This window comes from Colossoma macropomum, unplaced genomic scaffold (assembly GCF_904425465.1).
Source record: "Colossoma macropomum unplaced genomic scaffold, Colossoma_macropomum, whole genome shotgun sequence".
NCBI classification, from domain to species: domain Eukaryota; kingdom Metazoa; phylum Chordata; class Actinopteri; order Characiformes; family Serrasalmidae; genus Colossoma; species Colossoma macropomum.
The window spans coordinates 9,809,457-9,827,492 of record NW_023494795.1 but is presented as its reverse complement, the minus strand read 5'-3'; the positions used below and the strand labels follow the sequence as shown (position 1 = coordinate 9,827,492).

At 39.1% G+C, this 18,036-nt stretch overlaps 1 protein-coding gene across 1 annotated transcript; it reads left to right on the top strand.

Annotated features, from left to right (window-relative positions):
* Nucleotides 1-1,989: 1,989 nt before the first annotated feature.
* On the top strand, nt 1,990-17,974 carry LOC118816137 (meprin A subunit alpha-like). The gene is made up of 13 exons (XM_036582645.1): nt 1,990-2,114; nt 2,230-2,254; nt 3,546-3,602; nt 3,702-3,742; nt 5,260-5,335; nt 5,431-5,548; nt 5,934-6,106; nt 7,059-7,280; nt 8,450-8,599; nt 11,154-11,357; nt 12,230-12,691; nt 15,714-15,884; nt 17,771-17,974. Exons 1-13 carry the CDS (start codon nt 2,055-2,057, stop codon nt 17,818-17,820), a joined length of 1,809 nt encoding a protein of 602 aa, XP_036438538.1. The 5' UTR covers nt 1,990-2,054; the 3' UTR covers nt 17,821-17,974.
* The last annotated feature ends 62 nt before the right edge of the window (nt 17,975-18,036 follow it).

The following is an 18,036-nucleotide window of genomic DNA, read 5'->3' as shown; positions in this document are numbered from 1 at the left end:
TTTTCAAAAAGGTCCTATATAGAACCATCTATAGGGCATTCTTCATCAATCTGAAGAACGCTTTCATGGTGCAAAGAACCATTTAATCATGCAAAGGGTTCTTTGAGTCAGTTCTATACAGAGGCATTTTCTTTACTTAAGAACCCCTGAAGAATCGTAGACAGTGAAGAGTAGATGGTCCTATATAACACCTTTTTGAAAAGGTTCTATATAGCACCGAAGAGGGTTCTGGTATAGTTATGTATATATATAGTTCTATTTATTTGAAGCTTGTCACAATAGAAAAACCCTTTCTGGTGCTATATAGAACCCTTTTTAAAAAGGTGCTATATAGATCCATATACAACACAAAGAGAACCTTTCAGAATGCAAAGAACCCTTTCATCATGCAGAGAGTTCTTTGAGTGTTCATGGTTCTTTAAAGAGCCCCTGAAGAACCATCTTTTTTTAAGAGAGTAGATGGTACTATGTAGCACCTTTTTAAAATGTAGCACCAAAAAGGGTTCTGGTATAGTTACGATATCAAGCTTGTTACAAAAGAAGAACCCTTTTCGAAAAGGTTCTATATAGAACCACCTACAGCACATTCTCCATCAATCTGAAGAACCATTTCATTGTGCGAAGAACCCTTTAATCTTGCAAAAGGTTCTTTCAGGAGTGTTCATGGTTCTATATAGAACCATTTTCTTTATTTAAGAACCCCTGAAGAACCATCTTTTGAGGGAGTAGATGGTTCTATATAGCACCAAAAAGGGTTCTGGTATAGTCACGATGTCAAGCTTGTTACAATAGAAGAACCCTTTTTTGGTGTTATATAGAACCCCTTTTAAAAAGGTGCTACACAGAACCATCTACAGCACATTCTCCATCAATCTGAAGAAACTTTCACAATGCAAAGAACCCTTTAATCATGTACAGGGTTCTTTGAGTGTTCATGGTTCATGGAACCATTTGCTTTACTAAAGAACCCTTGAAGAACCATCTATTTAAAGAGTGTACATATTTATTTTCTCACTTTTTCAGCTTCAGCTATGTATTCAATGTCATAAACGATGATAACTGCTTAAAGAAAACATTTGACAGTGATATTTTCATCTGATGATTACATCTCAAAAGAAAACATGATGTCTGATATCAGAAGTATCAATCTGCCCTTTAGAACCTTTAACTTACACCTGCACTTCTATCCAGTTGTGTACTGATCTGCAAAGAGTATCTTGCTGTCAGGTCTTATCAGAGAAGTAACAGGTGATCATTTTATGGAAACTGGCCTTTTATGCACTCAGCAGTTCTCCTGTCTTCGCCAGTCTGTGGCCTTAGGTTACCCTTTCCCCCTCACATTAGTCCACATACGTCCACCACTGCCGGGGGCCGTGTATGTACGGTCAGATTAAAAGGAGCTGCCGAGCAAAGTCCTTCGCCCTACTTAACGTTCTTTAGAAAATGTGCCATAAATGGTTCTATAAAGAACCTTTTTGAAAATGGTTCTATACAGCACCCAAAAGGGTTCTTCCATTGTTACAATGTCAGGCTTCAAAAAGGTTCTATATAGAACTGTTTATAGCACATTCATGCACATTTCATGATGCAAAGAACCATTTAATCATACAAAGGGTTCTTTGAGTGTTCATGGTACTATATAGAACCATTTTCCTTTCTACTCTTTACTTACTTCTTTACTACTCTTAAAAAAGATGATCCTTCAAGGGTTCTTCAGTAGAGAAAATGGTTCTACATAGGACCATACACACTCAAAGAACCCTTTGCGTGATTAAATGGTTCTTTGCATTGCGAAAGCGTTTTTTAGAAACTGGCCTTTTACTCACTCAGCAGTTCTCCTGTCTTTGCCAGTCTGTGGCCTTAGGTTACCCTTTCCTCCCCACATTAGTCCACATACGTCCACCACTGCCAGGGCTGCCTATGTATGGTCAGATTAAAAGGAGCTGCAGAGCAAAGTCCTTCGCCCTAATAAACGGGAAGCCTATTTAAACTGATTGATTCTCCTTACATCCTTCCACTAATTTGTAAAGCTGTAGTCTTGGTGTCGCCTCACAATGCAGCTGCTGGGGCTTCTGTGCTGCACGGCTCTCCTCCCCCTCTCCTCGTCGTTCACAGTAGGGCCTCTCTCCTTTCCTCTCGGTGAAATCCATTAGAGCTAAGCTTTAAAGCTGCTTCATGCTGTTTTACTGTTGTTGACTCAAACTTCACTTATTTTCTGTGTAACTGCAGGTTGGACGATTCTCCAGAGAGACCTGTAAGAGCTCGCCGCCCTCGCTTTGATCCTGTATTTGCATATAAGAGATACACTCCTAAAAAGATGGTTCTTTAAGGGTTCTTTAGTAAGGAAAATGGTTCTATATAGAACCATCAACACTTAAAGAACCCTTCTTTGCATCGTGAAAGCGTTCTTTAGATTGATGGAGAATGGGCTGTAGATGGTTCTATATGGAACCTGTTTGAAAAGGGTCCATCCCAAAAAGAGTGCTTCTGTTGTTAAAAGCTTGACATGCTGTATAACTCTTTTCAAAAGCGTTCTGTATAGAACCATCTACAGCACTGATCATCCTCCATCAATCTGAAGAACATTTCATGTTGCAAAGAACCCTTGAATCATGCTAAGGGTTCTTTGAGTGTTCATGGTTCTATATAGAACCATTTTCTTTACTACAGTCTTAAAAAAGATGATCCTTCAAGGGTTCTACATAGGACCATAAACACTCAAAGAACCCTTTGCATGATTAAATGGTTCTTTGCATTGTGAAAGTTTCTTCAGACTGATGGAGAATGTGCTGTAAATGGTTCTATATAGAACCCTTTTAAAATGATCCTTCCTAAAAAGGGTTCTTCTGTTGTTACAAGCTTAACATGCTACATAACTCTTTTCACAGCTGTTCTATATAGAACCATCTACAGCACTAATCATTCTCTATCAACCTAAAGAACCATTTCATGTTGCAAAGAACCCTTGAATCATGCAAAGGGTTCTTTGAGTGTTCATGGTTCTCTATAGAACCATTTTCTTTACTACACTCTTAAAAAAGATGATCCTTCAAGGTTCTTTGATAGAGAAAATGGTTCTACATAGGACCATAAACACTCAAAGACCCCTTTGCATGATTAAATGGTTCTTTGCATTGTAAAAGCGCTCTTCAGAGAATGTGCTATAAATGGTTCTATAGAGAACCTTTACAGCACCCAAAAGGGTTCTTCCACTGTTACAATGTCAAGCTTCAAAAAGGTTCTATATAGAACTGTTTACAGCTCGTTCATACACATTCATGATGCAAAGAACCATTTAATCATGCTAAGGGTTCTTTGATTGTTCATGGTTCTATATAGAAACATTTTCTCTGCTAAAGAACCCTTGAAGAATCTTATTTTTTAAGTGTATAAAGAAGAACCTTTTCATGTATTATGTAGATAATAGTCCAAATGACATCAAATGTTGACCATAGCATTATATATTGAAGTTAACATGATGGCTTGTTTGGCCATTTGGTAACACAAGCAGGGCTAATTTTCAGTCTGTTCCATTCTCGCTGCAGCTCATGCCATCGATGGTGAGAAGGTTCTGCGACGGGACATCCCCTTCGTTAATAAAGGTATGCTCAAAGTTAGCTTCACCATCGTTGAGTTCCATAAAACACTGTTATCTGTCTGCTGATCCTCTAGAATCATAAAAACACTGTTTTTTATATTAGATGTAAAGACACCCCTGGTTGAAGGTGACATGGCGTTGCCGGTGAGTACCGTACAGTAATTTTATCTTTTTTATTGTGCTTGTCACTTTGAACCTGCCATGGTTATCTACATCTTGATAGGATTTATGCCTATCTTTGCCCTGACAGCCATAATTAATGATTGGTGATGTTATCAACTGCTGTTGCATAAGAATATTTAGAGCCTGTGTTTTTAAACCTTCAGTTAGGGATGAGTGACACCTCTGATTTTCATTTTGATTTGATAAATATACCAATATTGATACTTTTAAGCGTCTTCTTGTGCACATATAAAGGGAACTTTTTGCAGTACAAACTGGTAATAAGCACCAAAATATTTTAATAGGCCTGCTGGTTTCATTTCAGAGTTACAGTGGATCGAAATAACACTATAACTCCAACAGTTGAGAAGTGTTGGAGCTACCGTTCAAAAGTTAGAAATCACTCGCTAATTGCAACTTAATTCTCGATGTTCAAAATCTTCTACGGCTCCCTTCATCATTCTGGACACATCTAACGTTTCTTAATTCTTATTTACGGCTTCCTGGCGATCTACTTTACTTAAAATACACGATCAGGCATAACATTATGACCACCTCCTCGTTTCTACACTCACTGTCCATTTTATCAGCTCCACTTACTATATAGGTGCACTTTGTAGTTCTACAGTTACAGACTGTAGTCCATCTGTTTCTCTGCATACTTTGTTAGCCCCCTTTTACCCTGTTCTTCAGTGGTCAGGACCCCCATGGACCCCCACAGAGCAGGTACTATTTGGTTGGTGGATCATTCTCAGCACTGCAGTAACACTGACATGGTGGTGGTGTGTTAGTGTGTGTTGCGCTGGTACGAGTGGATCAGACACAGCAGTGCTGCTGGAGTTTTTAAACACCTCAGTGTCACTGCTGGACTGAGAATAGTCCACCAACCAAAAATACCCAGCCAGCAGTGTCCTGTGGGCAGCGTCCTGTGACCACTGATGAAGGACTAGAGGATGACCAACACAAACTGTGCAGCAGCAGATGAGCTATCGTCTCTGACCTTACATCTACAAGGTGGACTGACAAGGTAGGAGTGTCTAATAGAGTGGACAGTGAGTGGACACAGTGTTTAAAAACTCCAGCAGCACTGCTGTATATGATCCACTCGTACTAGCACAACACACACTAACACACCACCACCACGTCAGTGTTACTGCAGTGCTGAGAACGATCCACCGATCAGGCATAACATTATGACAACATATCATTAGCCCATCCTGTGTCCCTGTGTTGGGGGTAGGGCTGGGCTGGGCATTTCTTGCTGCTGTTGAAGCACCTGTTCAAATTAAAAACAACATTTGCCCATATGTGCAATGTTTTGTGTGTCTTCTTCTACGCCAGTGCTACAGAACTTTGGAATTGCAGTCAGTACATTAAAGAGCTTTTACTCACTAAATAATTTTGCCATGGACCTGTTTAGCCCATCAATACTGAGCGTGCACTGTCATCACTGCAGAGCAGAAAATGAACATTAACATGACTTACTTTTTCTGTTTTAGCTTGGACGTAATGCTCTGATAGATAAATCATACAGATGGACATTCCCCATTCCTTACATCTTAGATGACAGCCTTGGTGAGAATGCCTTCCACTTATTTTAGAGCACAGTATAACTGGGACCATTAGTTAAACTATGCACTGTTTACTAACTGAGCACTCTAATTTCACAGATCTGAACGCAAAGGGTGTCATTTTCCAGGCCTTTGAGACCTACCGTCTGAAGTCCTGTGTGGATTTCAAACCTTATGAAGGAGAGAAGAGCTTCATCAGATTTAAGAAGTTAGACGGGTGAGCAATATAGCAATTTTACAACATCATACAAATAGAAGGCACTCACAATATACATGAGGATGAACTGTAGTGGCACATAAGTGCTTTGAAAAACATTTGCAAAAAGTAGTCTATTAAAGAAGAAACAGGAGGAAAACATCAAACAAAAAGATCAGCTACTTGTTATGATGCAGTTAATGCATTTACTGTACAGTGTTGTTGTTTACAGGCTCTGTAATTGGCCAGTTTTATGATTGACAATGTTTAAGCAGATTTACTCCACTCGTTTCTAAGCATGGTGAAATCACTGTAACACGCGGCCTTAGCGGCTCGTTGCTTTAGTGTCAGAGAGTACATTATTACTCAGACATTGTAAGCTACTTCTGCTGTGATGTCATTACAGTTGCTGGTCAATGGTTGGAGACCGTAAAGGTCAGCAGCTTTCTCTTGGTGAAAACTGTGACTACAAAGGCACCATCATGCACGAGATTCTTCATGCACTGGGTTTCTACCATGAGCAGTCTCGCACTGACCGCGACGATTATATCAACATTTGGTGGAATCAGATAATTCCTGGTAAACCCTTTTCTCTTTTGTCTGTCATGTTTAAGCAGTCATTGTGTTTTTGTGATTCGAGTGCGAACCACGCCATTTATGTAATTAGCAATGAGTGCGTTTACATGCACTTAATAATCTGATAACTGCAGAAAATCAGATTTTGTCAGTTATCCGATCAATGCGCTTACATGCTCTTGAGTAATCAGATAATGGGGAAACTCCAGGTCTACATGAGTCAGACAGTAGTCAGATTTCTGCTTTGCAACCAGCCAATAAACTCACAGAGGAAGACGTGACGTAAACGTAACGTAAAACTCAAACTTTATACCGCTGCTTTTTTTTAAAACATCACACCACTTTACCTGAAAACATGAACAAACATCATCTAGAAGATGAAGAATATTTAAATCCTTTGTTTCGTGTTTGGTTTCAGCGCCTCTCCAACAGTGTTTTTCTGCGACTCGCGACATCCACCGTCTGTTCTTGCGCATGTGCAGACTGAGAAATCTGAAAGAAATCAGAGTAAGAGTTTACATGCACTCAGAAATCTGATTACTGAGCTAAAATCCAACTCCCTTTATCAGATTTCGTAATTGGATTTCTAGACTGGAGTATGGTGTTTACATGACCATTTGAATAATTGGATAACTGCAGAAATCTGATTATGATCGGATTATTGAGTGCATGCATATGCACTCACTGTTGAGTTCAGGATAACGGACTCGGCTGTCACTCAGCAGTTGGACTACTATGATGGTTATTTCCTTAACAAGCCATGGGCCTAAAGTTTCATTACACACTTTTATAACCTACAAACATTTGTTTGCATTGAAGTCCCTGTAATGACTGAATAATAAGCCTTTTATGAACATGGAATGTTACAGGGTTATTGGCAGTGACTAAACTGAGAGACAACAGGAGTAAAAAGTTCCAAATGAATTAGTTGAACTGCACTTTGCTTTTGTTGCAGGTCTGGAGCACAACTTTGATAAATATGATGACTCTTTCATAACTGATCAGAACACCCCTTATGATTATGAGTCCATTTTGCACTACGGACCCTACTCCTTCAATGTAGACTCTCGCTACCCCACCATCACAGCCAAGGACCCAGAGCTCACCAAAGCACTCGGCCAGTACAATGACTTGAGCTCTGTGGATTTGCTGAGACTGAACCGGATGTACAACTGCAGTGAGTTTTTCATCCAAAATGTGCTGTTGCTGTCAGATGAAAACCTCTTATCTTCATTTTTGAAAACGTTTTAACTAATTTTCAACCCACTTTATTTGTGGCCAATTCTTACCCAGTAGCTAGGTCATGATAGGTCATTCCAGATGACAGAGCCAACACTTAAATAGTTACAACACTTGGGAATCCCCTGCCCTATACATGGTTTTGGAATGAAAATCTTGTTACATTAATGTCCCTTGAAGTTAACAATGCATTTTCTTTCTTCTTTATTCTGATTTTGGAGATACCAGGTTTTGTTACAACAGAACAATATACTTAATGTGGTGCTGGGAAAATAATATTCATTTTTTACATAATTTGAAATGGCAGTTGCCTTTTACACCATGTCAAAATTTCATAACAAACAGAACAACAGAAATGGTCCAAAATGACTAAAAATAAAGCCTTAATTTACATTGAAAGTATATATATATATATATCGCTGTTGTCGGAAGAAAACCTTGTATCTCCAAAATGGTAACTTTACAGGAGAAGGAAAAAACCTACTTCACTTTTAATGCAAGTCTATGGAACCAGACGTTTTTCCAAGTCATTTTGGACTCTTTCTTTTGGTCCATTCTTTATGAATTTTACACGCAATATGAAGGTCAACAGGTAGGTGCAGATTATGTCAAAAACTGAAAAACTACAAAAATGGAGACAAGGTTTTCTTCCGACAGCAGCGATATATATATATATATATATATATATATATATATATATATATATATATATATATATATATATATGTATATATATATATGTATATATATATATATATATATATTTTGGGAGATATGATGTTTTGATCCTATATACAGTGGAGTCCAAAAGTCTGAGACTACACTAATAAATCTGGTAGTTTTTCATCTAAACCAGGAAATAAACAACAACATTTTTAGAATCTTGAAAAAATTAAAACTTTAAACAAAGAAAATTTGTGACAAATCTTTCTGCTGATAAAATCATTTGTAATGGAAAACTTAAATTAGAAAGGAAAGCAAAATCTTTTCAGCATTTTCATTGCACTCAGACTTTTGGACCCCACTGTACTTTTAACAAGAACTACCCATTTGTATGACAGCAATACTAAATAGAGTAAAACATGGAGTGTGATCTGTTCTTTGCAGCTACACCTCTCACATTGCTGGATCAGTGTTCCTTTGAGACGCTGGGGATCTGTGGGATGTTCCAGAGGCAACAGGAGAGTGAATCCCGGTGGGTGCACTCGCAGAGCTCCCATCAGTCACATGACCATACTCTGGTTGGCCAGTGCAGAGGTCAGTCATTCTTAACTCATCGAAGTTTAAGATGCTGTTTGATTGTTTAGATCAGACTCATGATCACTGCTCCTCTTGAGCTTAAGATGACTGAGAAGACTAGCTGCTGTTCCTTACCATTAGCATTGTTCAGCTGAAATTATGTTCTAATATGTAGAAGAGGTGTGGGAGGAAGTGAAAGATGATGACACATAAACCAGGGCACGGTTTGGGAAAACAAGTTAGAACAAGGCCCAATCCCATTTCTTCTTTTTACCCCTACCCCTTGTTTTCGAGGGTCACCCTAACCCCTTGGAACTGAGTTACAAGGGGTAGTGGTTGAAATCTTGCCCTAAGAAATGGGACCCTCAAATAAAAAAAACATTACTTCATTAACAGCTACTAGCGCTGCTCTGTAGGCAACCCGGCCCGTCTTCAGTGACAGCAGAGGAGGATAAAGTTCAGCTCCTCACTGCTGGGCTTTAGTTACATTTAGGGCATCATATGCTTTCAAAGAGGGGGGCAATTATTTATTATCGCCCACCACTAATTCTTTGGTGATACGATGCTGAAGTCAGATATTCACCAGCTTCTTGTTTGAATTTTCCCGTTCCACCTTAAATGGTGCAGCAGTTACATTCTGGCGCTTCAGGCGTCAATGCTGCCGGACTATTTAAGGTGGAACGGGAAAGTTAGCTCGCTAGCTACCGAGACATTAGCATGCTATTAGCGATTTTTTAAGCTTGTTATGAAGAAAACGACCATAATACACTGAAACGACATTAAACTAAGATAATACAGTGGTTATTGTAATTTTTTAACAGAGAGAATTCTCACATTTGTGGGTTTCTTTGGTCATTCGTGCAGCCATCTTACCGGTTTTTTCTTTTTTTTCTCTGAACGCTCATTTTGGAGTGAGTCTGAGAAATCCGAGTGAGTCTTCCATTTGGAGGGCCCTGTAGCCCCAACACTTCGCCCTACCCCTCTATCTCAACGAGAATTGGGACACCCTACCCCTAGATGTGAACGCGCAAAACAGAGGGCTAAGGGCTAAGTGGTAGGGGTGAGGGGTGAAATGGGATTGGGCCCAAAAGTGTATTTGTTGTTAAAGCTCAAATAAGACAATCCTCTTGAGATGAATCTTGCCTGATGGTCTAACTTCCATGTGTCAAACACAAGGCTCACAGGCCCAGCCAGGCATGATCCTATTGGGCCCGCAAAATTATTTTAATTTTCTATTACTATGAGCTCATTTCACCATGAGCTGCACTACAGTTCCCAGCATGCACAGCAATGTAACTTGTGCTCCCACCCCCTCCCCAACAACGATCTATGAGACAGCGCCACATCAGAGCAAAGCAGCCAATATAGTCTATTGTTTTATACAAAACAATTACTTTTGATTTAAAATAATTTTTAAATTGTTCAAGTATTCAGTACCTATTTTTGCCCTTGTAGTTTTGGCATATTTTGAACTAAACACTGACCAGTTGGGGTCATGGTAAAAATAAAATAAAAACACAGCTGGATTTGTTGAGGTTTTTAATCTGGCCCTTTTAGTGGTTATGTTTTTATGTATCTCTTTTGTACAATGACAGCAAAATCAGAAAATCTCAAATGACCCGAGAAAGGTTTCAGAATGAATACTCTGGGAATCCCAAGAATGTCTTCAGTCATGGGAAACTTCAAAGTAGTCATTAAGGGCCGGTTTCCCAGACAGGGATTAAGCCTAGTCCTGAACTGCACAGGATTTTTAATGGAAATTTTCCATTGAAAGTAAAGTACAGTCCACCTTAATCAGTGTCTGAGAAACTGACCCTGTATGCATTCAGTTGTGATGCATCATATGCAAGAGGGGAGAAATCTTACCCTGGAGGGCCTCCCCATATATTTTACCCTACTTTGGCCATTTTTTTTTTATTTAATCAAATCAAATTATGACAAATAAAGTAAGAAGTGTCTGTTTTAATGGGAATTCCTCCACTTTCTTGTCAAATTTCGGCATAATTCAATTGTTGAGATGTAAATAAAACCAATTAGAATGATTTAAAGTAAAACGGTTCACTGTATAGAAACTTAGCACCTAAGATTTCTTCACAGTGGTGGTGAGATAAACTACAGATTTCATAGTGTACTAACAAAGAAATATGGCTGTTTTACTATCCAAAATGACCAGTGAACCTACACTTGTCTTCTCTATTTTTAATGTAACGTTGTTAATGCTGTGACAATCAGGAAAATTAGTTTTCTTTGGGTGCTATTTTGTGACACACCCTGCATGTACCACTCCGCCATGAATGCATTTTAAAAATATGTTTCAGGTGAGAACATCACAAATCACTGTCTCAGGCAGTGTATTCATAATGATTTTGAGTAATAGTTTTCTTTGAGGTCACTTTTACAGGTATTAAACACGGAGGTGACATCTGGTTCCCATCACCACCACTGTAAACAAAGTTTTTCTAGCAAAATAAAATACAGACAAAATACAGCAAGAGAAAATTAGTGGATAATTAGACTACATATTAAACGAATATGGCCAAAAGTAATAGAGTCTAAATATCGTCTCTTTAAGATGCAGGACATTACATGTTCTTCAGCACAAGCTCTGGAAAGACTGCCTTCCTGGAGTCGAGGATTCTCTACCCTAAAAGGAAGCTGCAGTGCCTTCAGGTATTCTACAAAATGACTGGAAGCCCAAAAGATCAACTGGTCATCTGGACAAAACAGGAAGCATCAGACGGCACCCCCACTGGCACAGCTATAGCAACACTCCATGGTGAGAAGCTTGTTTTCTGAATGTGTTTTCAGGCACATGCTGAAGAAGTAAAATCAGTGTTGGCTTTAATGTACTTGTTTCAGTTTAACTGTGCTTTGTAAACACTGCTGCTCTTTATCCAGGAAGTTGGACTCATAAAATGGATAATATGGACTCATTGTCCATTTTATCAGCTCCACTTACTATATAGGTGCACTTTGTAGTTCTACAGTTACAGACTGTAGTCCATCTGTTTCTCTGCATACTTTGTTAGCCCCCTTTTACCCTGGTCAGGACCCCCATGGACCCTCACAGAGCAGGTACTATTTGGGTGGTGGATCATTCTCAGCACTGCAGTAACACTGATGTGGTGGTGGTGTGTCCACTCACTGTCCACTCTATAAGGCACTCCTACCTTGTCAGTCCACCTTGTAGATGTAAAGTCAGAGACGATAGCTCATCTGCTGCTGCACAGTTTGTGTTGGTCATCCTCTAGTCCTTCATCAGTGGTCACAGGACGCTGCCCACAGGACGCTGTTGGCTGGATATTTTTGGTTGGTGGACTATTCTCAGTCCAGCAGTGACACTGAGGCATTTAAAAACTCCAGCAGCACTGCTGTGTCTGATCCACTCAGACCAGCACAACACACAGTGCTGAGAATGATCCACCACCCAAATAGTACCTGCTCTGTGAGGGTCCATGGGGGTCCTGACCAGGGTAAAAGGGGGCTAACAAAGTATGCAGAGAAACAGATGGACTACAGTCTGTAACTGTAGAAGTACAAAGTGCACCTATATAGTAAGTGGAGCTGATAAAATGGACAATGAGCGTAGAAACAAGGAGGTGGTCATAATGTTATGACTGATCAGTGTATGTCATGTGACTGCTTTAGGTGATGATGATCATTCTTGGAAGATCGCTCACGTGCTTCTGAGAATGGATGGCAAGTTCCGCTATGCATTCCAAGGCATTAGTGGTGATCCGTCTCATTCATCTGGAGGAATTCTGGTGGACGACATTAGCTTGGCGGAGACCCGGTGCCCCAGTGCTACCTGGAGAATAGCTAACTTCAGTTCCTACCTGGATAGCTATGCTGTGGGCGAGTATATCCAGAGCCCGCGCTTCTACAGCCCTGAGGGTTATGGCTTTGGCCTTCAGCTTCTGCCCAACTCCTACGTAGATGGCTACATCGGGGCCTTTTTCCATCTGACTAGTGGTGAGAACGACAAGACCTTGCGTTGGCCAGCTGGAAACCGGCAGGTAACCATGACAGTGCTGGACCAGGACCGTGATGTCACACAACGACAGTCCTTCTCCCACAGTTTCACAACAAATGGCAAACAGCTCATACCAGGTGTGTTGCATAAGCCTGAGCTTGTTGTTTCAGAGTTAATCACAACTACAGTCAAGTCCAGAATTATTGGCACCTTTAATTAAAATGAGATAAAACGTATGTTTAATAAACTGAGTGATATTTTGAGCTTAAATAAATGGGTAAACTGCATATTTTTGTTATGGAACAAAAAGTTTTCTTTAGTAACAATGTTTTTGAGAATATTTGTTTCAAAAATATTAGCATCTCGATTATTAACATTTGGTGAAGGCTCCCCTGCCGAGCTGCTTGTTGAGGGATCTTGGACCACTTGGAACGTTTTCAGTTCCTTGGTATTCTTGGGTCTTCGCTTGAGACTGACCTCTTACCACCTACCACCACAGGTTTCCAATTAGGTTCAAATCTGGAGACAGAGAGGGACATTGCAAAACTTAGATTTTACGTTCTTGCAACTATTTCTGTGTAGATTTTGATGTGTGTTTGGGCTCATTATCTTGATTAAATGTCCACCCATGGCCAAGTTTTATCCTGGTATTTAGTGGAATTGATAAGGTCATTGCTTTTAATACTACTACTAATGAAATGAAATTTTTAGCCAACTGTGTCTGAACACATCAGAATTAGACCTCCGCATTTAACCCATCCGTGCAGTGAAACACCACATACACACTAGTGAACACACGCAGACTAGGGGGCAGTGAGCAGCTCTATCCATGGCACCCAGGGAGCGGTTGGGGGTTAGGTGCCTTGCTCAAGGGTGCTTCAGTCACGTACTGTTAGCTGAGGGGATCGAACCGGCGACCTTCTGGTCACAAGGCTGGTTCCCTAACCTCCAGCCCACGACTGTCCCCAATGATAGTCATAAAATAATAATAATACTAACAATAATAAAAAGATAAATAAAAATAATAAGAATAATAATGAATAATAATAAAAATAATAAAATAAAATAATAATAATGATGATGATGATGATGATGATGATAATGATATGATAATAATAATAAGAAGAAGAATATTTTTTATTTATATAGCACTTTTCATGCCAGTGGCAGCTCAAAGTGCTTTACAGACAGGTGATAAAAGAGTTATACAACAAAATTATAAGTATTAATTTAGAATCATAAGAAAGTGACACAGATCAAATTAGAAGATAAAAACCATGAGACGCAGAGTTTTAATGAAATGCTAAGATAAAGAGATGTGTTTTTAGATGCTTCTTAAAAGTGAGCTCTGAGCTTGACTGTCTAACAAAAGGTGGAATTGAGCTCCACAGTTTAGAAGCATAATAACTGAACGAGTCTCTCCATGTTTTCTGTATTTTACAGAAGGTGTTCGCTGGTCAGTATCTACAGATCTAAGATCATAAACAGACCGTAAAGCAGTGCTTTAAGGTCATTTAGAGCCTTAAAAACTAGTAACCGAACTTTAAAATCTATCCTGAATGATCCAGGCAGCCAGTGCAGCTCTTTTTAAATGGGAGTGATCTGATCTCTCTGTGCTGTTTTTGTGAGGATCTATGCTGCTACATTTTGTCCGAGTTGTAAAGGATGTATTGAATGTTCTGTATTTGACAGTGGGTCTCGAGTGCTTTTCACCGTATGCAGTCTATTTTTCGCCCAGTGTGATGATGGTGTGCATGACCAAAAAGTTCTATTTGTGTCTCATCTGACCACATCATACAATTCCATTTGTAGTTCCAATCACATATTGCAAAGTTCAGGCACTTCATGCTGTGGCTTGCTGTTATGAAAGGCACAATTTGTGGAATTTTCACAAAAAGCTTCTGGTGGCGTCGAACAGAAGATTTTGAAATTTTGAAAAAACACAAAATTTATCTGCACTGTGCAGTTCTGAAACTGTGATCTTTGGGTTCCTCTTTGCTTCTCTTACCATCCTCCTCACTGCACGTGTGGGCAGTAAACTCATCTGTCCTCTTCCTGACAAATTTCCAATGGCCAATTTCTTTGGTTTTACTCTTGTAGTAATTTCTATTAGATAATGAAGAGCAATTGGAATAATTAGATGTTACATAATATTATATGTTACACACAGATCAGGCATAACATTATGACCACCTCCTTGTTTCTACACTCATTGTCCATTTTATCAGCTCCACTTACTATATAGGTGCACTTTGTAGTTCTACAGTTACAGACTGTAGTCTATCTGTTTCTCTGCATACTTTGTTAGCCCCCTTTACCCTGTTCTTCAGTTATTAGGTATTGTATGTTGTCCAGATATTTTATATATTTTAGACATTTTATTTCATTATATATTTTATTTGAAAATTTGCAAAATATACAAAATTAAGCCTATTGGACCAAAGACTAAAAAAAGCACAATAAGAAAATGGTTCTCACGCAAAAACTACAAGGAACTTGTTCTTCAGTGGTCAGGACCCCCATGGACCTGCACAGAGCAGGTACTATTTGGGTGGTGGATCATTCTCAGCACTGCAGTAACACTGACATGGTGACAGTCTGAGTGGATCAGACACAGCAGTGCTGCTGGAGTTTTTAAACACTGTGTCCACTCACTGTCCACTCTATTAGACACTCCTACCTTGTCAGTCCACCTTGTAGATGTAAAGTCAGAGACGATAGCTCATCTGCTGCTGCACAGTTTGTGTTGGTCATCCTCTAGTCCTTCATCAGTGGTCACAGGACGCTGCCCACAGGACACTGTTAGCTGGATATTTTTGGTTGGTGGACTATTCTCAGTCCAGCAGTGACACTGAGGTGTTTAAAATCTCACACAGCACTGCTGTGTCTGATCCACTCAGTCCAGCACAACACACACTAAAACCAGGAGGTGGTCATAATGTTATGCCTGGTCAGTGTATATTGTTTTTATTGTTTTGTGTTGAGTTGTATTGATTTTATCGATTGTTTCTGCCCAGTTTCTTCACTAGAGTCTGGTTGGGTGCCAATAATTCTGGAATTGACTGAACATAAATGAGCTTACAAATAAAAAAAATACCCACTTAGATCTCTTCTTCTGTATTAGACAGGGGGTTTACAATAACTGCTTTTGTTCTCCAGGTACTGACCGCTTGTACTGGGATGATCCCTCTAAGGTGGGCACATACGATCCTTCCTGTGATTGCTATCACGGCTGGACCTGGGGCTACAATGCATTCTTCTCCCACTTTGACCTTCGCCGCAGGAGCTACTTGAAGAATGATGACCTAATTCTCTTCATTGAGTTCGAAGGTACACTTCTTAAATGTAGTTTACTTAAAGAGACGACCGGCCAAAATAAAAATGTAACCATCACTAAATCTGTTGTAAATATGCTCACTTGCCTCCCACAGTGGTGCCACAGTAGTGTCCGCAGTGAGAACGTCTAGTTTAAAGACTAGAAAAAAAAAACCCTCTGATGACGAATCTTGGAAGGTGAAAGGAAACATTTAAAAATTGGATTTTTGGGGGCTGTTTTGAATATTTTCTTTCATTATCTGGTGACTGCAGAAGGAAGCCAGATAGCCAACATTACTGCTAGAAAGATACTATAAACCCATTCCTGTCCACACTGGAATTTTCTAATTTTCTATACTACAGCGATTCTCAGAGCTCCACTGAGCACAAATGTGGAAAACAGACAACAAATTAAACTGGTCGAACAGTTTAGCTACAGCTTTTTCTTATTGTACTTTAGCCACTTAATGGACAGTTATTGTGTCCGAGTTGTAAAGGATGTATTGAATGTTCTGTATTTGACAGTGGGTCTCGAGTGTTTTTCACCGTATGCAGTCTATTTTTCGCCCAGTGTGATGATGGTGTGCATGACCAAAAAGTTCTATTTGTGTCTCATCTGACCACATCACACAATTCCATTTGTAGTTCCAATCACATATTGCAAAGTTCAGGCACTTCATGCTGTGGCTTGCTGTTATGAAAGGCACAATTTGTGGAATTTTCACAAAAAGCTTCTGGTGGCGTCAAACAGAAGATTTTGAAATTTTGAAAAACCACAAAATTTATCTGCACCATGCAGTTCTGAAACTGTGATCTTTGGGTTCCTCTTTGCCTCTCTTACCATCCTCCTCACTGCACGTGTGGGCAGTAAACTCATCTGTCCTCTTCCTGACAATTTTCCAATGGCCAATTTCTTTGGTTTTACTCTTGTAGTAATTTCTATTAGATAATGAAGAGCAATTGGAATAATTAGATGTTACATAATATTATATGTTACACACCGATCAGGCATAACATTATGACCACCTCCTTGTTTCTACGCTCATTGTCCATTTTATCAGCTCCACTTACTATATAGGTGCACTTTGTAGTTCTACAGTTACAGACTGTAGTCCATCTGTTTCTCTGCATACTTTGTTAGCCCCCTTTTACCCTGTTCTTCAGGTATTCAGGTTTTGTATGTTGTCCAGATATTTTATATATTTTAGACATTTTATTTCATTATATATTTTATTTGAAAATTAGCAAAATATACAAAAAGTAAGCCTATTGGACCAAAGACTAAAAAAAGCACAATAAGAAAATGGTTCTCACACAAAAACTACAAGGAACTGGAATAAAAATAAAATGGTACCACCTGATTCAGAATAAGGCAGATGACAATAATATATGGGTAACTTATGGAAGCAGGTGGGATCTGTGAGAGAAATTATTGTCTGAAGTTACTTTGGATGTTTTTTACTTGTTTTTCCAAAAGTCTTGGAATAATATGTAAAAAAGTAATATGAATGATTTTTAAATATTTCACATTTTATTATTTTCAAGTGTTTGTTTGATAGCCAGTGCCTATATATATATATATATATATATATATATATACATATGTACACTGATAATAAAGATCAGCCTATTGATCAGCACTCAGGATTGGTTGACACCACAGTGATTCCCAATTAGGAACGCTGAGTATTGTAGTGAGAGAACACATGAACGAAAACATGAAAGTAATATCAAGTCCTTAATTCTGTCAAACCAGTGAGGCTGAGTGATACAATGCCAGTACACAAGAGATAGCATTAAACTCCAGTTTTAGGCCGGAGTGTCTCTTTGACTCAATTTACAAATTGGCCTATTACAAAATTATTCATCAAACATAAATATATGTCTTATTTTCTTTTCAGATTTGACCCCACTGATTAACCTTGTGCAACCAAGATCTGATGGGAACTAAGCATCTGGCAAAATGACGACCTTTGGCCTGTTTGCTTCTGCTGAATGCTTCATTTGGAGTTATTTCAGCCCAGTGTTGCTTCATTGTGTGATTTGTTTGAAACACACAGACTATGAATCAGTTTTTTTCGCCTAAATAAATCTCAAGCATGTCACTCCATGTTGTGGTGTATTTCATAAAAAACTTCCTTTCCTTTCTACTTCGCTCTTTTATTAG